This window comes from Eulemur rufifrons, chromosome 8 (genome assembly GCF_041146395.1).
Source record: "Eulemur rufifrons isolate Redbay chromosome 8, OSU_ERuf_1, whole genome shotgun sequence".
Lineage (NCBI taxonomy): Eukaryota > Metazoa > Chordata > Mammalia > Primates > Lemuridae > Eulemur > Eulemur rufifrons.
In genome coordinates, this window is record NC_090990.1 from 122,843,402 (window position 1) to 122,862,387 (window position 18,986).

The window sequence follows — 18,986 nt, forward strand, 5'->3', positions numbered from 1 at the left end:
GGTAAATTGAGCACTGGCTTCCACTTAAAGTATCCAACTGCATTAGCCCCTAATTGGAGAGGCAGCCTGTCCTTTGATAACTAGAGAGAAGTCAATGCCTGGCTTCAAAGTCCTAAATGGCATCTTCTTCCAATAGGAGGTAGTTTTATCTCCATTGGAAATTTTAGTGTAGCCACCTTCATCAATTATCTTAGCTAGATCTTCTGAATAACTTGCTGCAGCTTCCACACCAGCACTTGCTGCTTTACCTTTTATTTCTGTGTTACGGCAATGGCTTCTTTCCTTAAGACTCATTAACCAACTTCTATCTTCAGACTTTTCTTCTGCAGCTTTCTCACCTCTCTCAGCCTTCACAGATTTAAAGAGAGGTAAGGCCTTACTCTGGATTATGTTTCGGCTTAAGGAAATGTTGGGGCTGGTGTGATCTTCTATTCAGACCACTAAAACTTCCTTCATATTAGCAATAAGGCTGTTTTGCTTTTTTTTTTTCATCACTGGTGTGTTCACTGGAGGAACACTTTAATTTCCTTCAAGCACTTTTCCTTTGCATTCACAACTTGGCTGTTTGGCACAAGAGGCCTAGCTTTTGGTCTGTCTTGGCTTTTGATGTGCCTTTCTCACTAAGCTTAATCACTTCTAGCTTCTGATTTAAAGTGAGAGATGCATGACTCTTGCTTTCACTTGAACACATAGAGGTTATTAATTGGCCTAATTTCCATATTGTTGTGTCTCATGGAATAGGAGGCCCAGAGAAATGAGGTAACAGCCAGTCAGTGGAGTAGTCAGAACACACACATTTATAAAATTTGACATATTACATAGGCACGGTTTGTGGTGCCCCTATACAATTACAATAGTAACACCAAAGATCACTGATTATAGATCATCATAGCAGATATAATGAAAAAGTCTGAAATACTGCAAGAATTACCAAAATGTGACACAGAGACACAAAGAAAGCACGTGCTGTTGGAAAATTGGCACTGATAGACTTGCTTGATGTGGGGTTGCCACAAATCTCCAATTTGTAAAAAACACAATATCTGTGAAGTGCAATAAAAGGAAGTACAACAAAATGAGGCAAATCTATAGAAGGAAAGGTCTTTATCCTGATAAAGAGTGCACATGAAAAATATGAGGGGGGGAATAAAAAAGAAAACTACAGCAAATAGCATACTCACTGGAGAAAAAAGAAACTAAAGGTCCTAATTAGCATACAAAGACAAAACAAATTTTTAAAAATGTAAATAAAGATAATGTAGTTTAGAAAGAACAAAAAGTGGTTTCACAGATATGAGTATGTAAGACATTTATTAAAAACTCAAGAGTTTGGCAATGGGTGGTATAAATCAAAATGTAAAAGTAAACAATAGAAAATATAATTTCAAGAGATTTGTTATAGCAGCAAAAAGGTAAGATAAACTATAAATTTAACAAAAGACATTAAAATTATGGAGAAAAGTAGGCCGGGCACGGTGGCTCACGCCTGTAATCCTAGCACTCTGGGAGGCCGAGGCGGGTGGATCGCTCAAGGTCAGGAGTTCGAGATCAGCCTGAGCAAGAGCGAGACCCCATCTCTACTAAAAAAAATAGAAAGAAATTATCTGGCCAACTAAAATATATATAGAAAAAATTAGCCGGGCATGGTGGCACATGCCTGTAGTCCCAGCTACTCGGGAGGCTGAGGCAGTAGGATTGTTTGAGCCCAGGAGTCTAAGGTTGCTGTGAGCTAGGCTGACGCCACGGCACTCACTGTAGCCCGGGCAACAAAGCTACACTCTGTCTCAAAAAAAAAAAAAAAAAAGATTATGGAGAAAATTATGAAACTTTATTGAAAGGCATTACAGACCTAAAAAATAAGAGGACAGTCCCATGTTCACAGATAGACTCAATATAACGAAGATATCAGTTTTCTCCAAAACAATCTAATGTCAAACATGAAAAACTGATTCTAAATTGTATATGGAAGAACAAAGAGCCAAAATAGCCATGATATTCCAAATTAACAAGGTCAAGGGACTTGACAAACTACTGTGTTTAAGAATATGATCATGACACCAAAAAAAAGACCGATGTAACAGAATAAAGAGAACAAAAAGGCCATTATCATACAGGTGACACTACATATTGGTGAACAAATTTATTCAGTAAATGATGCTGAAACGATTATCCACATGGGGAAAAAATGAAAGTGAATCTCTATCTCATACCATACATAAGTCAATTCCAGGTAGAACAGAACTTAGATACGAAAAACAAAGCTTTATAATTTTTAGAAGAAAACAGAGACCTTGGAGAAGAGAAGAATTCTTAAATAAGATACAAAAACCCACAAATAAAAGATTGATATGTTTACTAAATTAAAAAGAAAAACAAGCAGGGCACCTGTAGTCCCAGTTACTCGAGAGGCTGAGGCAGGAGGATCGCTTAAGCCCTCCTGGCTACAAGCTCCAAGGCTACAGTGAGCTATGCCTGCACCTATGAATCACCACTGACCTCCAGCCTGGGCAAGAGTGAGGCCCTGTCTCTACAAAATAAAGAGTAAAAATAAAAACGTCTGTTCGTTAAAAGACATCATAAAGAGAGTGAAAATAAGGCACAAACTGAAAACAGGTATCTGCACACAATTTTAAAAATCAGTAAGCAAAGATATATTCAACTTTCACAAACTATTAAGAAAATTCAATAGAAAATGGGAAAAAGACATCAAGTTTAAAAATATGTCTATAGAAATATATCCACAATATTAATTATATAAGGGTCAAAACAAGCAGAATTAAACATACCACTTAAACACATACGTACATGTAATAAAACTATTCCGAAAAGAAAAGGAAATGATTAACACAAACTTCAGAATTGTGGTTCTTTCAGAAAGATGGAATGGGATGCAATCGGAGAGAGATAGGGACCTTCAACAGTACTGGCAATGTGCTATTTTTTACCTGACTGGTGGGTCCACTATTGTTCATTAATATTCTTTATACCTTAAATAAATGTTATAATCTTTGTGTGTATTCAGCTTCATTTGAAAAGCCGATGAACCTTTTGTATAGGAAGCTGAAAGCTTTGTTTTAAAGCAGAACGTCTCTCACGAAGATCATTAACCAGTAAAATGGAGAGAAGCAGAGCTCCTCTGGCTGAAGTGGGGAAAGAGAAGAATGAGGACCTCCTACCCCCACACTCATGCTTCATAAAAGATCAGACAGCACAGGTGCATTTGAGAGCTCTATATGCATGTTCCTGAGTTACTACTCAGACTCATCACATCCACGTGTAGATTTGTTCCACTGCGTTACTGTACGAAACATGTTCTCCTCCAAATCAGCTCAATTACATTAGCATAGACATTTTTAGTTATTATGTTAACAGCTGTCACTCTAATAGTCATTTATCTTATTTAATTGGCACATTTCGAAACCAGGGTTATCAAATTGGCAATTTGACATGCTTAAATTGGTAAGCACCAAACATTTTAAGATCCCTAGAATGAGAAACATTGTGCTCAGTTTCAATTAGTTTGAATAATAAATTAAAAAAACATTCCTAGAGTCAATAATGGGTTTTTTTTTTTAAAGAACCACACTTTCTGTTAATCTGATTAATTTGAAAAGGTTGTAAAAATAGGCCTTTAAAAATAGATTGTTCAAAATATCAAAGAAACAGTAAGCCAGTGACACTCTCACAAATAAGTGTCTGGCACATAGTAGGGATTGCAATGCATTCAATAAATGAATAAACCAGAAACAGTTTAAGTAAAAATGTGAAAATTAATTCAGCAGCTAAGTTTCTATTTATGGTTTTTTACTATCATATATTTAGTTCAATAACCTCAGATAATCTAACACTTGGGGAGACTAACTACATTCACACTTCAAAGCAACTACAGAATTTGCCTTTTATATCACAAATTTTCTTTTTATTTAGAGCTCCATAAGGGGACCCACTAAAAAATTCTCCTTTGTAGTCCTTATTCCACAGTCTACATCCCTGATTCCAGGCAAACAAATAATGGATTAGTACATATTTCTCACTAAGACTGGAAAACATTCAATACACAACAAAAACTGAGTCCAAAATATTCTGATTTATAAAAAAACAGTGTTACAAGTATTTTAATATAGCTGCCTATTACGGCAGATTTGAAAAGCTTATTTCTAATTTCAAACACTTTCTATAGGCTAGTTGTCCATATTTTTAAATAAAAAAATACTTTAGATACAGGAATCATTAAATGGTTCCCTAATCAAACAGTGACTGACACTTTTGAATTAAAATAAATTAAAAAATAAACCTATCATGATTTTCATCCTAAGCAAACAGAAAACTGCTTAAAACCTAGTTTCTGGAAAAGAGTTTAGTTCAAGAGCTTAGATATACACAGTCACGTCCTTCAGTTGCAAAATACTTAAAATAAGAACCTGTTTTCCTCACCTAAAAAAAATTCAGAATGGTTTTGTTGGTTTACTACTGTTGTTTTTGAAGCAACAACTTTAAAAAAAATTTTTTTGAATGAACATCCCTGAAAATAACCCTAAATCTAGATAATCTGAGACCTCTTAAAAAAATTTTCTAAAGATCTGGCCAATAAAAGAAGCTGACATTGAGTTCAAAGGATATATACACAAAATCAAACTACAATCTCCTGAAAGAAAAGGGATATTATAAAGTTTTTTGAAGTTTTTATAGATCACAGACACCATCTATCATTTCTATGCAGACTCTCCAACAATAACCTAAGGTTATTTTTCCCCGGCTTATGCTTTATGAGTTAAAGGAGTAAGTTTTAACTAGGTATGCATATATTCAATTCCTATATTCTACCTACTCCTTTATACTTACTTGCAGCCTGACAATGAAACCGAAATCCTCGTGGAATTTCACCTATAATATAAAATATTTTGTTGAGAGAAGCAGAAATATGAAAATTCTCTAGTTGTGCTACAGTAATACTCCATAGGATGACCAAGTCATAACACAGGTTAAGTAAACTTTATTACATAAAAATATAAAAGTAAGGCCGGGCGCAGTGGCTCACGCCTGTAATCCTAGCACTCTGGGAGGCTGAGGTGGGCGGATCATTTGAGCTCAGGAGTTTGAGACCAGCCTGAGCAAGAGTGAGACCCTGTCTCTACTAAAAATAGAAAGAAATTATATGGACAACTAAAAATATATAGAAAAAAATTAGCTGGGCATGGTGGCACATGCCTGTAGTCCCAGCTACTCAGGAGGCTGAGGCAGTAGGATCGCTTGAGCCCAGGAGTTTGAGGTTGCGGTGAGCCAGGCTGACACCATGGCACTCTAGCCCGGGCAACAGAGTAAGACTCTGTCTCCAAAAAAAAAAAAGAAAGAAAATATAAAAGTAAACCTTCACAGTGTTTTTTTTAAACCAAACGTATGACAATTATCAAATAATTTTCGTATATTGTCTAAACTATATTTAAAAGCAAGTTACTTCTTACAGAGAAAGAAATACTAGATAAAGGAAGTTTGTGCCAAAGGAGTCTTAACTAGGGGTCCAGGAATGGGCTTCAGGTGGTCGTGAGGCCCTTGATGCAGCAAGATGTATATGCATTTCAGAGGGGGAAAAAAAGTCTCCAAATTCTATCTTTTTAATGCTTTACAACCCCTATGGAAAAAAAGTAGCTATCTGACTTGTCCTCATGCCTCCTAAGTAGGAGTAGGATGATTAGTTTTTCTGTCATCTAAAATGAGGAGAAAAAAGTGCTGGGATGTCCTAATTAATTGACAAAAACTAAAGATGAAGTTCTTTCCCCAGTTGATTCTTCCTATATATTTCTCCTATTTATCTTCAAGGTATGATGTTTCCTTAACTACTATTTATCCTCTTGGGAACATAATTAAATCTTATGTCTTCATACCTATTTTGCTTTTAATGGAGTGGAGTGGTGGGAAGAAGAGATGCTGGTAACAACCGCGAGCCTATTAAGCACTACGCTATTTCCATATTTTCTCATCTATTGTTTAGAACAGCCCTCCAATACGCATTATCCCTGCTTTACAGATGAGTGAATAGGTTCAGAGAGGTTAAGTAATTTCCTCAAGGTTACAAAGCAACAGCAGCTTACAAAACTAGTGACCACTGAGCTGAAGGACAGGGTAGAGAAGGAAAAGATCAAGGCATAAAAAGCTTTTAGAAAAATTCCAAGATGTTAAGGCCACAGGTAAGCAAACAGCAGGCTATGCATTATTCAGGTATTCCATCCACTCAATTTTAATGCTTACTTGTGGATAAAAGCCTAAACCAAAAACTCTTGTCAACACCTAATTCTTAATAGTTTTTCAACTATGTGTTAGGAAGTCTTGTGACATTTTTAAGAACCCAGATGTGTATTATTCAGCTTTTAAGAAAACAGATACTATTACCAAATGAAGTTGAGATAAAAAACATATACTTTTAAGATCTACCATCTACTCTAACAGGCTACTTACCAGGATTTATAAAACTGTGGAAATCTGCCATAATACCTTCTTGGAGAGAATACTTAACACAGCCAATTTCACAAGGGAGGAAGCGCTGTTCACAATGAGGCGGCAGCTCACCATGGCTAAAAATGTTCAAAAAATAAAAAATGCCACCAAGGAGAGCTAAAAACACAAAACAAACAGAAAAAATATATATGTGTATGACAAAACTAACAAATAAGCGTCTCAAATTTACCCATTCCACAAAAGCCTCTTTAAATCAAGGGAAAAAAAACCATTTAAGAACCATTTTCTTTGTGTTCCTATATTCCTAAATGAGCCAAAAAGAGAAAACTAATCAATCAACTGTAGCAAATAAATAAAATTTAAGTTTATTTTTTTAATTGACAATAATTGTACATATGCATGGGCTATACAGTGATATTTTGATGCATGTAATGTATAGTGATATCAGGGTAATTAGCATATATATATATCATCTAAAAATTTTTATAATTACACTTATCAAGGATTAAGCAGTAACCACTCTTTGCATGAAGCAACAAAATTATTCAAACTTGCAGGCAGTTCTACATAACTCAGCTATACCTAAGTCCTGAATCTCAGGAATGACAGGACACGATATTCAACAAATACATAGCCTTAGAAATAAACCCAAGCAAAATCAGTATAGAAAAACTCTGTAACATAAACCACGAACAATTTAGTTCATTCCTTTTTTACTTTTTACCAATACACACATGACCACCTACAAATTCTATAAAAGAAGAAAGTAACGTGAGAATGTGTAAAGTGTTCTTATTTATCAGGACTGGTCACATTTAAGACTGTTAAAAGTTTATTAGTGTTCAACAAAGGCAGAACACGGCCGGGCATGGTGGCTCACGCCTGTAATCCTAGCACTCTGGGAGGCCGAGGCGGGTGGATTGTCTGAGCTCAGGAGTTGGAGACCAGCCTGAGCAAGAGTGAGATACCGCCTATACTAAAAATAGAAAGAAATTATATGGACAACTAAAAATATATATATAGAAAAATTAGCTGGCCATGGTGGCACGTGCCTGTAGTCCCAGCTATTTGGGAGGCTGAGGCAGGAGGATTGCTTGAGCCTAGGAGTTTGAGGTTGCTGTGAGCTAGGCTGACGCCATGGCACTCTAGCCCGGGCAACAGAGCGAGATTCTGACTCAAAAAAAAAAAACAAAACACAAAGGCAGAACACAATAAAAACAGCTAGAAGGAATGGCAAGGACCTTTCTGAACTAGGTTCTCTTCTAGGCTAGCTCAATAATTTATTTTAACCTTTATAACCCCCCCTTAAAATTTTTACATTCTATTTTTAATTAACAAATAATAATTACGTATATATTTGTGGGGTACAATGTGGTTTGACATATGTGTACATTATGGAACGATTAACTTAAGCTAATTAACATATCACCTCACTTTTTTGTGTTGTGAATATTTAAAACTTACTCTTAGCAATTTTGAAATATACATTACATTATTAACTACAGTCACTAAACTGTACAATAGATCTCATTATTTCTCCTGTCTACCTTTACAATTTAAATGTATTCCAGTGCCCAGGCATAAAACAAGTCTAAGAAGTATTTCTATTTAATAACATGAAGTGGCAGAAACCAAGAGACCAGTTTGTTTAAAAAAAAAAATCTCTCCAGTATTAACAATTACAAATTACCTGATCTTTATAACTTTAGCACCATAAATTTAACACTTGTAGGCAATTACTTTGAAATGGAGATCAAAATGAACAGAAAACACTTTTTCTGATCATTACAATGTTTTAAGCATCCAAATTTAAGCAAAATACTTCAGGATTACTCTACCTTGATCACTTTTTAGAGACAAACTTGACATATCTGGGAGCGAAACATTCTGCTTTGGTACAAGCATGCCTGGCTTCCTCAGTGGTGTGGAAACAGGTTTCTAAAGAGGAAGAGAATGATTGACTACATATTTAAAATCTGGCCGGGCACTTCAGATCACATATTTAAATTTAGCAAAATACCTGCAAAACAGCCCATTGATTACTTCTCAAGGCTAATGAACCCAATGAATAAATAATTTGTCATTAACACCAACATCCAAAGGCAGCTAAAATCTATAAATATTCTGAATATGTATTAATGTTATATTGATGTTATTTGTAATATTACTCTAAATGACCAATTCAACTATTACTGAAAGCCATTTGCCCACTACTGATTTACCAAGATAATCATGAGCCGCCTAGTATGTGCCAAGCCAGCGTTCAAAAAAACACCATTCCCCAAAGTACTATAATATTGTTTGTTTTCACCTAAAGTAAAAAAAAAAAATCCGATCATGTTGACTCCCAATCTCACGTGAGGTATACATACAACACAGCTTAAGTTTTGAAGGGAAATGTCTTATAAGAAATTACAGTAAGAAAAAAAAATCTAAGTACAAATTCAACTGACTAGAGCTTATACTCAAACATAAGTCCACACAATTAAAATCTCTCCAATCTAAAGCAAGCAAAACACTTTTGAGTTTCAATCCAATGTTGACAGTTTAAGAATTTTACTATGTAAGAATGGAAAAAAACACCTGTGGGGGTGAGGAAACTGGAATTACCTTGCACTTTCCTGATGCAAATCAGCAAGAAAACAATTTTATTCTGTATTTTAACGTTCTGTGTATTTAACATACACAGAAATTTACCCAAATAAACTTTATTCAGTTCTTGTACTTGCAAGGCAAACACACACACAACATCTCCAAATCTCGTTATTCCAATATTTTTACACAGCAGCTGGCTTGGTTTCAGGTGTCATTTAAAAGGAATGGTTTGAACTACTTTTAAGCATCCCCGCTCCCCCCCGCCCCAAAATAAAAGGAAAGAGGAGGAAAAACAGCCTCTTAAATCATGGAAGAATTGAAAGGGACACCTAGAGGTCATCTAATACAACTCCTAAATATCAAACACTCCCATTGCCGATCAAAGTTTACCGTCTGCAGGTTTCTTGAACAGAGATTCCCCAGGCCTTTCACCACCAAATTATATCAATATGTACGTGCCCTAGTTATGGAGCCCGTCGTTTCTTCACAGGCATTCTGACCCCAGGGAAAAAAATGAAACTCTTCTTTGCACTAACCCAAATCAGCCAGCACTCTGCCCTCGACATCCGCCCATCCGCCCATCCGCCCATCCAGCAGTTACTGAACACGCCTGCGGGCCAGGCGGCCGGCGGCTCCTCTCTCGCTAACTTTACCTGCTTCTCTGAAGGCCCAGAGTCCTTTCCTTGGGCAGCCCTCCACTCTCGAGCCATTTCTGCGTATTTCTCCTTTTCTTCCTCCCTCAGGAGCTTTGGGAGATTGAGGAGGAAGACAAAGCAGAGAAGCAGCCGTGAGGACGGAGGACCGGCGCCCCGGGCCCCGCAGGTAGTTCCAGCGTCGGTGTGCCGAGAGCCAGGAACAGGGGCCTTCCGTCACCGCCAGCAGGCTCCGAGGGGTCACCGGCCTCCTCGAGGCCCCTTGCCTTCCTGGCTCGTCCCCCCTCTTGCCCAACTGCCCCGTCCCGTCCCTCTCGCCCTCCTCCGGCCTTACCGCCCAGTCTGAGGAGCAGTAGGGGATGGCATCGGCTACGCGAGCCACGGGCAGGCCTCGCCTGCGCAGCTCGGGGATCTTCTCCTGCACGAAGAAGTAGTAGGCATTACGGCTGGCCCTGCGGTTCGGCATGGCGAGCGCGGGCAGGCCTCGACGCGGGCCTGAGACGGCACAAGCCACCGACGCCCTCGGCGGGCTCCCGCCCTTAGTAACCGAGCCGGGGGCCTGCGCGCGCAGCTCGCAGCTCTCGGCCAATCAGGGCGCGACGCGCAGCCGCAGTGGCACCGCTGGGAGGGGCAAACAGTCTGAGACTGGAAGATTCCACCTCGTGAGGGCGTGGGGGTGAGGTGGCGTCACCGGTGCGGAGCGCTCTGATTGGCTGGGTGAGTCGCAGGCGGAGCTGTTGTCACGTGGAAGGCTGGGAGCGATTTCTGTACATTATTGCGTAATCCGTGACAAAGCAGGTGGAGGAAACGAGGAGTGGGTGGTGCTTCAGGTTCCTTAGTGTCTTACGACTTTGAAGGGCCCGCTTTGTGCCGAGCAACGTGGAAGGAACACGGCAAATAAAGCCCTGGCCCTCAAGAAGTTGACAGTCGAATGTGGGGAAAGGGTGACAAAAACAAACCCACAAAAACGGAGTTTTTTAAAAGTGCATTTTAAAGTAAGTGTTAGGGAGCAAACACACACAGCAAGAAGTTGAGATTTAAAATAATTCCCTTGAATAAAGTTTTATGAATTTTCCCTTAAAGCAGGTCTGGTTCATTTTTTGGTTAGTTTTATTCTTAGGTAACAATATTTTTGGAGTTTTTATGAAGGAAATGTCTTTGTTTAACTGTACTTTCTAATTGATTAGTGCTGATGTGTAGAGAAGGTATTGATTTTAGTATTGGTCTGGTGTGTTTAGTCACTGCTGAACTCTCGTATTGGTTAAAATAGTGCCAGTTGATTCTCCTACATTTTCTACTTAGATATGTTTCCCAGAGAAAATTCCGTTCTCTGCCCAGTTTACTGTGTGTATGTATACATGGGGTATGTATATGCTTTAAAATCAAGATTGGAAGTTGAAAATTTATTAAATTCTTTTTCTGCATCTTTTCAGGTAATCACATGGTTTTATCTTTTAATTGGTTAACATAATAAATGATGCTAGATTTTTCTAATGTTGAAGCATCCTCCCATTCCTTGTATAAACTCTTCTTGATCATGAGGCTTTGGTTATTTTTTTAAACATACTTAATATAGAATTTTTGCTTCCTAGATTGTAGAGATACTGAATTATGGATTTTGTGATATTTTACTTTCCAAATATTGGTATTAGGGTTATGATAATCTCATACATGAGCTGGCATCTTTTTCTCTATTTCAGATTGAATAATAGATGGGAATTATCTAGTCCTTGACAGTTTGGTATCACTTCTTAGTAAAACTCTCTGATCCTGGTGTATCTTTGGAGCTCTGGGGGAGGTTTGACCTTTAACTACCATTTCAATATCTAGTATGGCTATTAGTCTTTTCAGTTTCCCTAGTTTTCTTCACCCAATTTTTGTAGTTTATACTTTCCTTGGAAATTGTTTATTTAAGTTTTCAAGCATATTGGTATAAAATCTGGCAAGGATGTGAAGCAGCTGGAACTTTCATATATTATTGGTGGGACAACTGCTTGACATTTATGCTTATAATAGGACCCAACAATTCCACTCATCCAGGAAAATGAAGATACATATCCACACAAAGCCTTGTAGATGAATTTCCATAGCATCTCTCTATTCATAAGAATCCCAAACCAGACAACCCAGATGTTCATCAACAGGTGAGTTGATAAACAAATCATGGTATAGCCACACAATAGACTAATACTCAGGAATGAAAAAGAATGAATTATTGATATTCAACATGGATGCATTTTGAAATTTAGTTGCGTTAAAGAAGGTATACATAAAAGTACACATATCATGTGATTCTCTATATACAAAACTTAAGAAAAGGCAAAACTGTAGTTACAGTAATCACATCAGCAGTTACCTGGGGCCAGGAGGTAGGTGTAGGGGATTTTCTGAGAATTGACACAGGGAAAACATTCTGGGTTGGCAGAAATACCTTGATTGTGGTGTTGGTGGTTACAAGTAGTATATATTTATCAAAATTCATTAAAATGTTTGCATTTTATACTGTGTAAATTATACCTCAATAAAATTGATTTTTTAAAAAAAATATTGGCATAAAAATAGCATTTGCTTGTAATTTAAAATATGCACATACTAATACCATCCCATTTTCATTCCTAATGTTATTTACATCCACCAGGTTTTTGTTGTCTTAGTACTTGCCAAACATTGTTTATTTTATTGCTCTTTTAAAAACAATAAGTTTTGGTGGGGTTTTGTTTTGTTTTTAAATTTTTTTAAATTGACACATAATGATTGTACATATTTTGGGGTACATAGTGATGTTGCAATACATATAATGTATAGTGATAAGATCAGGATAATTATCATATTCATCATCTCAAACATTTATCATTTCCCAATGTATTGGGAACAATTCAATGCCCTCCTTCTAGCTATTTTTAACCATATATTTTTGTTAATTATAGTCATCCCAGAGTGGTATATGAATAGAACACTAGAATTTACGCCTCCTATCTGGCTGTAATTTTGTGTCCTTTAACAAACTTTTCTTTATCCTCCCTTCACCCTACCCTTCCCTGCCTCTAGTATCCTCTGTTCTACTTTTTATTTTTATGAGATCAACATTTTTTTTTACCTTCCACATATGAGGAGAACATGTGGTGTTTAACTTTCTGTTAAACATTTTGCTTAACATTATGTCCTCCAGTTCCATCTATGTTGCTGCAAATGACAGGATTTCCTTTTCTTTTTTATGGCTGAGTAATATTCTATTGTGTATACAATACCACATTTTCTTTACTCCTTTGTTCTTGGACACCTGGATTGATTTAATATCTTGCCTATTATAAATAATGCTGCAGTAAACATGGGGATAAAGATGTCTCTTTGATATACTTATTTCCTTTCCTTTGGATAAATTCCCAGTTGTGAGATGGCTGGATCATATGGCAGTTCTATTTGTAATTTTATGAGAAGACTTTATACTATTCTGCATAGTGGCTATACTAGTTTGCATTCCCACCAGCAGTATATAAGAGTTCCCTTTTTTCCACGTCCTCCATACAGTTTGTTATTTTTTGTCTTTTTGATAATAGCCATTTTAGCTGAGGTGAGATAATGATTCATTGTAGTTGTGATTTGCATTTCCCTGATGATTAGTGATATTGAGCATTTTTTTCATGTATTTTTTGGCTATTTGTATGGTTTTTTGTTTTTTTTTTTGAGAGATGTCTGTCTAGATCATTTGCCCATTTTTTAATTGCATTGTTTGGTTTTTTGCTGTTGAAATATTTGAGTTCCTTGTATATCCTGGATATTAATCTCCTGTAGAATAAATCATTTGCAGATATTTTCTCCCATGCTATAGGTTGTCTTTTCACTTTGTTGATGGTTTCCTTTGCTGTGCAGAAGCTTTGTGGTTTAATATAATTCCATTTGTTTATTTTTGCTTTTTGTTGTTCTTTTGAAGTCTCATTCATAAAGTCTTTTCCCAGACCAATATCCTGAAACATTTCCCCTATGTTTTCTTCTAGTAGTTTTATAGTTTTTTCCCCATTTTGAGTTGATTTTTGTATAGGGTGAGATGCAAAGGTCTGGTTTCATTTTGCATATGGATATCCAGTTTTCCCAGCACCATTTATTGAAGAGACTGTCCTTTCCCTAATGTATGTACTTGGCATCTTTGTGAAAAATAAGTTGGCTGTAGATATGTAGATTAATTTCTGGGTTCTCTATTCTGTTCCATTGGTGTATGTGTCTGTTTTTATGTCAGCACCATGCTGTTTGAGTTACTATAGCTTTGTAGTATACTTTGAACTCTGGTAGTGTGATGCCTCCAGCTTTGTTCTTTTTGTTCAAGATGGCTTTGGCTATTCTGGGTGCTTTGTATTTTCATACGAATTTTAGGATTGGTTTTCTATTTCTATGAAGAATGTCATTGATATTTTCATAGGGATTATATTGCATCTGTGGATTGCTTTGGGTGGTATGGTCATTTTAAATATTAATTCTTCCAATCCTTTACCATGGGATGTTTTTCCATTTGTTGGTATCCTCTTCAATTTCTTTCATCAGTATTTTGTAGTTTTCCTTGCAGAGGTATTTTGCCTTCTTAAATTTATTCCTAGGTGTTTTTTTTTTTTTAATTTTATTTCATTTTGTAGCTATTGTAAATGAGATTGCCTTCTTGGTATCTTTTTTAGCTAGTTCATTGTTTGTGTATAGAAATGCTATTGATTTTTGTATGTTGATTTTGTGTCCTGAAACTTTACTAAATTTGTTCATTAGTTCTAACAGGTTTTTGGCAGTCTTTAGGTTTTTCTATATATAAGATCATGTCATCTGGAAATAAGGACAATTTGACTTCTTTCTTTCCAATATGGATGCCCTTTATTTCTTTCTCTTGTCTGGTTTCTCTAGCTAGGACTCCTAATACTATATTGAATAAGAGTATTAGAGTGGACATCCCTGTCTTGTTCCAGTTCTTACAGGAAAAGTTTTTAGGTTTTCCCCATTCAGTATGATGTTAGCTGTGAGTTTATCATATATGGCCTTTATTGTGTTGAGGTACTTTCCTTCTGTACCTAATCTATTGAAAGTTTTTATCATGAAGGGATGTTGAATTTTATCAAGTGATTTTATGGAGTTTTTGTCTATTGTATTGATATGATGTATCACGTTTACTGATTTGTGTATATTGAACCATCCTTGCATTCCTAGGATAAATTCCCCTTGATTATGGTGTGTGTTGGATTCAGTTTGCTGGTATTTTGTTGAGGACTTTTGAATCTATGTTCATCAGGTATATTGGCCTGTAGTTTTCATTTTTTGTTGTGTCCTTGTCTTGTTCTGGTATCAGGTTTTATGCTGGCCTCATAGAATGAGTTGGGAAGAGTTACTTCCACTTCAGTTTTTTGAATAGTTTAAGAAGAATTGGTATTCATTCTTCTTTAAAGTTTCAGCAGAATTTAGCAGTGAAGCCTGGACTTTTATTTATTGGGAGACTTTTATTACTGATTTAATCTCATTACTTGTTATTGGTCTATTCAGATTTTCTCCCAGCCAAGTACTACCTAGGCCTGATGCTACTTAGCTTCTGAGATCAGATGAGATTTGGCACACTCAGGGTGGTATGACAGTATAGTTGTGGTATAGTCAATTTGGATTTTCTATTATTCTTGGTTCAATCTTGGTAGATTGTATGTGTCCAGAAACGTATTTATTTCCTCTGGGTTTTTTAATTTATTGGTATATAGTTGTTCATACTAGTCTCTAATGATCTTTTGTACTTCTGTGGTATCTGTTGTGAAATCTTTTTCATTTCTGATTTTATTTATTTGGATTTTTTTTTTTTTGAGACAGAGTCTCGCTTTGTTGCCCAGGCTAGAGTGAGTGCTGTAGCATCAGTCTAGCTCACAGCAACCTCAAACTCCTGGGCTCAAGCGATCCTACCGCCTCAGCCTCCCGGGTAGCTGGGACTACAGGCATGCGCCACCATGCCTGGCTAATTTTTTTTTTCTATATATATTTTAGTTGGCCAGATAATTTCTTTTCTATTTTTAGTAGAGACGGGGTCTTGCTCTTGCTCAGGCTGGTCTCGAACTCCTGACCTTGAGTGATCCACCCCTCCTAGGCCTCCCAGAGTGCTAGGATTACAGGCGTGAGCCACCGCGCCCAGCCTGGATCTTTTTTTAATTAGTCTAGCTACATGGGTTGTTGATTTTGTTTATCTTTTCAAGAAATCAACTTTTAATTTCATTGATCTTCTATATTGTTTTTTTAGTTCCAATTAGATGTCGTCTGCTCTGATCTTTTCTGATCTTTATTATTTCTTTCCTTCTAGTAATTTGGGGTTTGACTTGTTCTTGCTCTTGTAGTTCCTTTAAGATTCATCACTAGGTTGTTTATTTGAAATCTTTCTAGTTTCTTGATGTAGGCATTTATTGCTATAAACTTGCTTCTTAATACTGCTTTTTCTGTGTCCCATTGGTTTTGGTATGTTGTGTTTCTATTTTCGTTTGTTTCAAGGAATTTTTAAATTTTATTCTTAATTTCTTCCTTCACCCATTGGTTATTTAGGAGCATGTTGTTTCATTTCCATGTGTTTGTATAGTTTGAATGTTCCTTTGTTATTGATTTCTAGTTTATTCCATTGTGGTCAGTTAAGATACTTGGTGTGATTTTTATTTTTAAAATTTTTTGAGACTTGTTTTTTTTCATAACATATGGTTAATCCTGGAGAATGTTCCACGTACTGAAGAAAAGAATGCTTATTCTGTAGCTATTGGATGAAATATTCTGTAAATGTATGTTAGGTCCATTTGGTTTATGGTGCAGTCTAAATCTTATGCTTCCTTGTTGAATTTTCTAAGTGATCTGTTCAATGCTGACAGTGGGGCATTGAAGTTCCGAACTATTATTGTATTGGGGTCTATCTCTTCCTTTAGATCTAAGAATATTTCCTTTATATATATGGGTGCTGCAGTGTTGGGTTCATATATATTTACAATTGTTATATTCTTTTGCTGAATTAATCCCTTTATTATTACATCATGTCCTTCATTGTCTTGTTTTACAGCTTTTGACTCGAAGCCTGTGATTTCATATATTTCCTTATGATTGGGGTCTGTTATTGGAAAATTATTGTGTTTCTTTGGAGGTGTCATGTTTCCTTGTATTTTCCTGTTTAATGTGTCCCTATGTTGATTTCTACACATTCAGTGGAAAAGTTGCCTCTTCCAATTTTATGGAGTAGGTTTCATAGGGAAAGACTTAACTTGTATGAGTATGTCTTAGAGTCTCACTTTGGTGGGGTATTGGCTTAGGTTCTAGGTGGATGCAGTATTGTATTCTTAATGTAGTTTCTTTAGCTATAATCCATGCTAGTGACATTTATGAGCATCTCAGTGGACTAGGCTGAGAGAGTTTGTGGCAGTGGTGGCTCAGCTTTGCTGGGAATGGGCTCACTGAGCTGTTTTTCAAGTCAGAGACATGTGCGTGCACATGGTGGGTCTGCCAACTTGGGGGTGGCATTGGGGCTACAGGGCTGTTACTCTTGCTGGGAGCATATGCACACCATTCCTTGGCTGACCTGGTGGCATGCCTACAAAGAGCAGGCTGCAAACGCTATGCAGGCACAAGGTTGCTTAGCTGGTCTGGGAGTGTGTCCGCTAGGGGCAGCCTGTGGCACTGTTTCTCAGACCTGGGTTACTAGCGCATAGCTGCTCAGCTGGCCTTGGGCATATCTGCTAGGGGTAGGCAGGGGGCTCACAGGGCTGTGTTCTTAGGCCTGAGATGCAGGCACATAGTTGCTCAGCCAGCCTGGGGACTTGCCCACAAGGGCGGCCTGTAGGGCTGTTTCTTGCGCTTAGGATGTGGGTGCACAGCTGCTTGGCTGGCCTGGGGGACTGTCTGTCAGGGACATGGGTGTGTAGATGCTCTGCTGGCCTGGGAGTATGTCAGCTGCTTAGAGGCTGGAGGGCCTCTTCTGCTCAGGGGAAGGCATGTAGCAGTTTGGCCAGCTCAAATGTGAGTTCACCCTGGGCAGGACTGCCAGACTAATCCTCCGACTGGAAGTGAGGGTAGTGAGAATTGGTTTCCCTACTGTGCAGGCCCAGAGTCACATCCAACTCTGGGCCCAGGTGGTTCTGTGCTGCTGGGGTTGTGGCATTCAGCCACTGGTGTGGGCTTGGTGGATGGAATTAAGATGGAGCCCAGTGCCGGAGAGTTGGAGTGGCTACTTGCCCCCAGAGCAGGGTACACTCAGGAGGTGCCTCTGATCCTAAAATGGTGCTGTGCTGCCATCTTGAGATCAGAGGAGTGGGCAAGTGGGGTGGGGAGTGCACAGAGGGTGGGTGAGTGGGGTGGGAAGTGCATATCCTATTCCCCTAATCTGGGGCAGTGCAGATGCGTGAATTCCCAGAAGCACTCCACACTGGGCTCAGAGCCTGCAAAGTCTGTGGGAATCTCCTGTAGTAAGGACTGTAGGTGTCTGTGGTGGCAAAGAGGGCTGGTGGGGTTCTTCTGCTTACCTTTATCCTGCAACAGGAAGTCCTTCCTGACTCTGGGCAGATCTGATCCATGTGGGGAAGACAGGGCTGCAGAGGCCCCGTGCCTCCACGCTGTCCACCTGAACTTCCAATCGCCACAGGTGTGTGTACCCTCCCCTGCCAAACTCCAGTACTCTCCCTTTGACACTCCAGTCAAATATTAGCTATTTGTTTATTGCCTTGGTTCTTTCTCTTGGTGGGACGAACACCAGGTGTCTTTAGTCGGTCCCCTTGCTGACATCACTCTCCACACTGCTCTAAATTTTGCTTTTACTGATCAACTTTATGGCAGTTTTTCTTTTCATACATTTCTTCTTTTTTAATTTTTTATGTATTATTATTATAATTTTCAGACAGGATCTTGCTCTGTTGCCCGGGCTAGAGTGTTGTGGCATCATCATTGCTCACTGCAGCTTCGAACATCTGGGCTCAAGTGATCCTCTTGCCTCAGCCTCCCCAGTAGCTGGGACTACAGGCCAGCTAATTTTTCTATTTTTTGTAGAGATGGGGTCTTGCTCTTGCTCAGGCTGATCTTAAACTCCTGACCTCAAGCAATCCTCCTGCCTCGACCTCCCAAAGTGCTAGGATTACAGACGTGAGCCACTGTGCCCAGCCCTCCTCTACCTTCAACATGGAATATAATTATAATATATAACATAGTTATATTAACTATTAATTGTCCTTGTCTATTCATTCTATCATCTGTGTCATTTCTGGGTCTGTTTCTACTGATTTTTCTTATTATGGGTTGTATTGCCCTGCTTCTTTGCACACT

The 18,986-nt window shown here is 38.1% G+C and overlaps 1 protein-coding gene across 3 annotated transcripts in view; it reads right to left on the minus strand.

The window, feature by feature from the left end:
* MAEL (maelstrom spermatogenic transposon silencer) overlaps window positions 1-18,986 on the minus strand; it is a 50,178-nt gene that overhangs the window by 20,924 nt on the left and 10,268 nt on the right. The window contains exons 2-6 of one of the 3 annotated variants that reach the window (XM_069479111.1): window positions 10,036-10,119; window positions 9,702-9,794; window positions 8,292-8,391; window positions 6,454-6,609; window positions 4,843-4,884 (exon numbers count right to left, since the gene is read on the minus strand). In XM_069479111.1, the coding sequence (XP_069335212.1) occupies window positions 4,843-4,884; window positions 6,454-6,609; window positions 8,292-8,391; window positions 9,702-9,758 (355 nt within the window). In that variant the 5' untranslated portion in view covers window positions 9,759-9,794; window positions 10,036-10,119. Of the gene's footprint in view, window positions 1-4,842; window positions 4,885-6,453; window positions 6,610-8,291; window positions 8,392-9,701; window positions 9,795-10,035; window positions 10,246-18,986 lie in introns of those variants that run through there. The other 2 variants (XM_069479109.1, XM_069479110.1) reach the window with 2 other exon arrangements.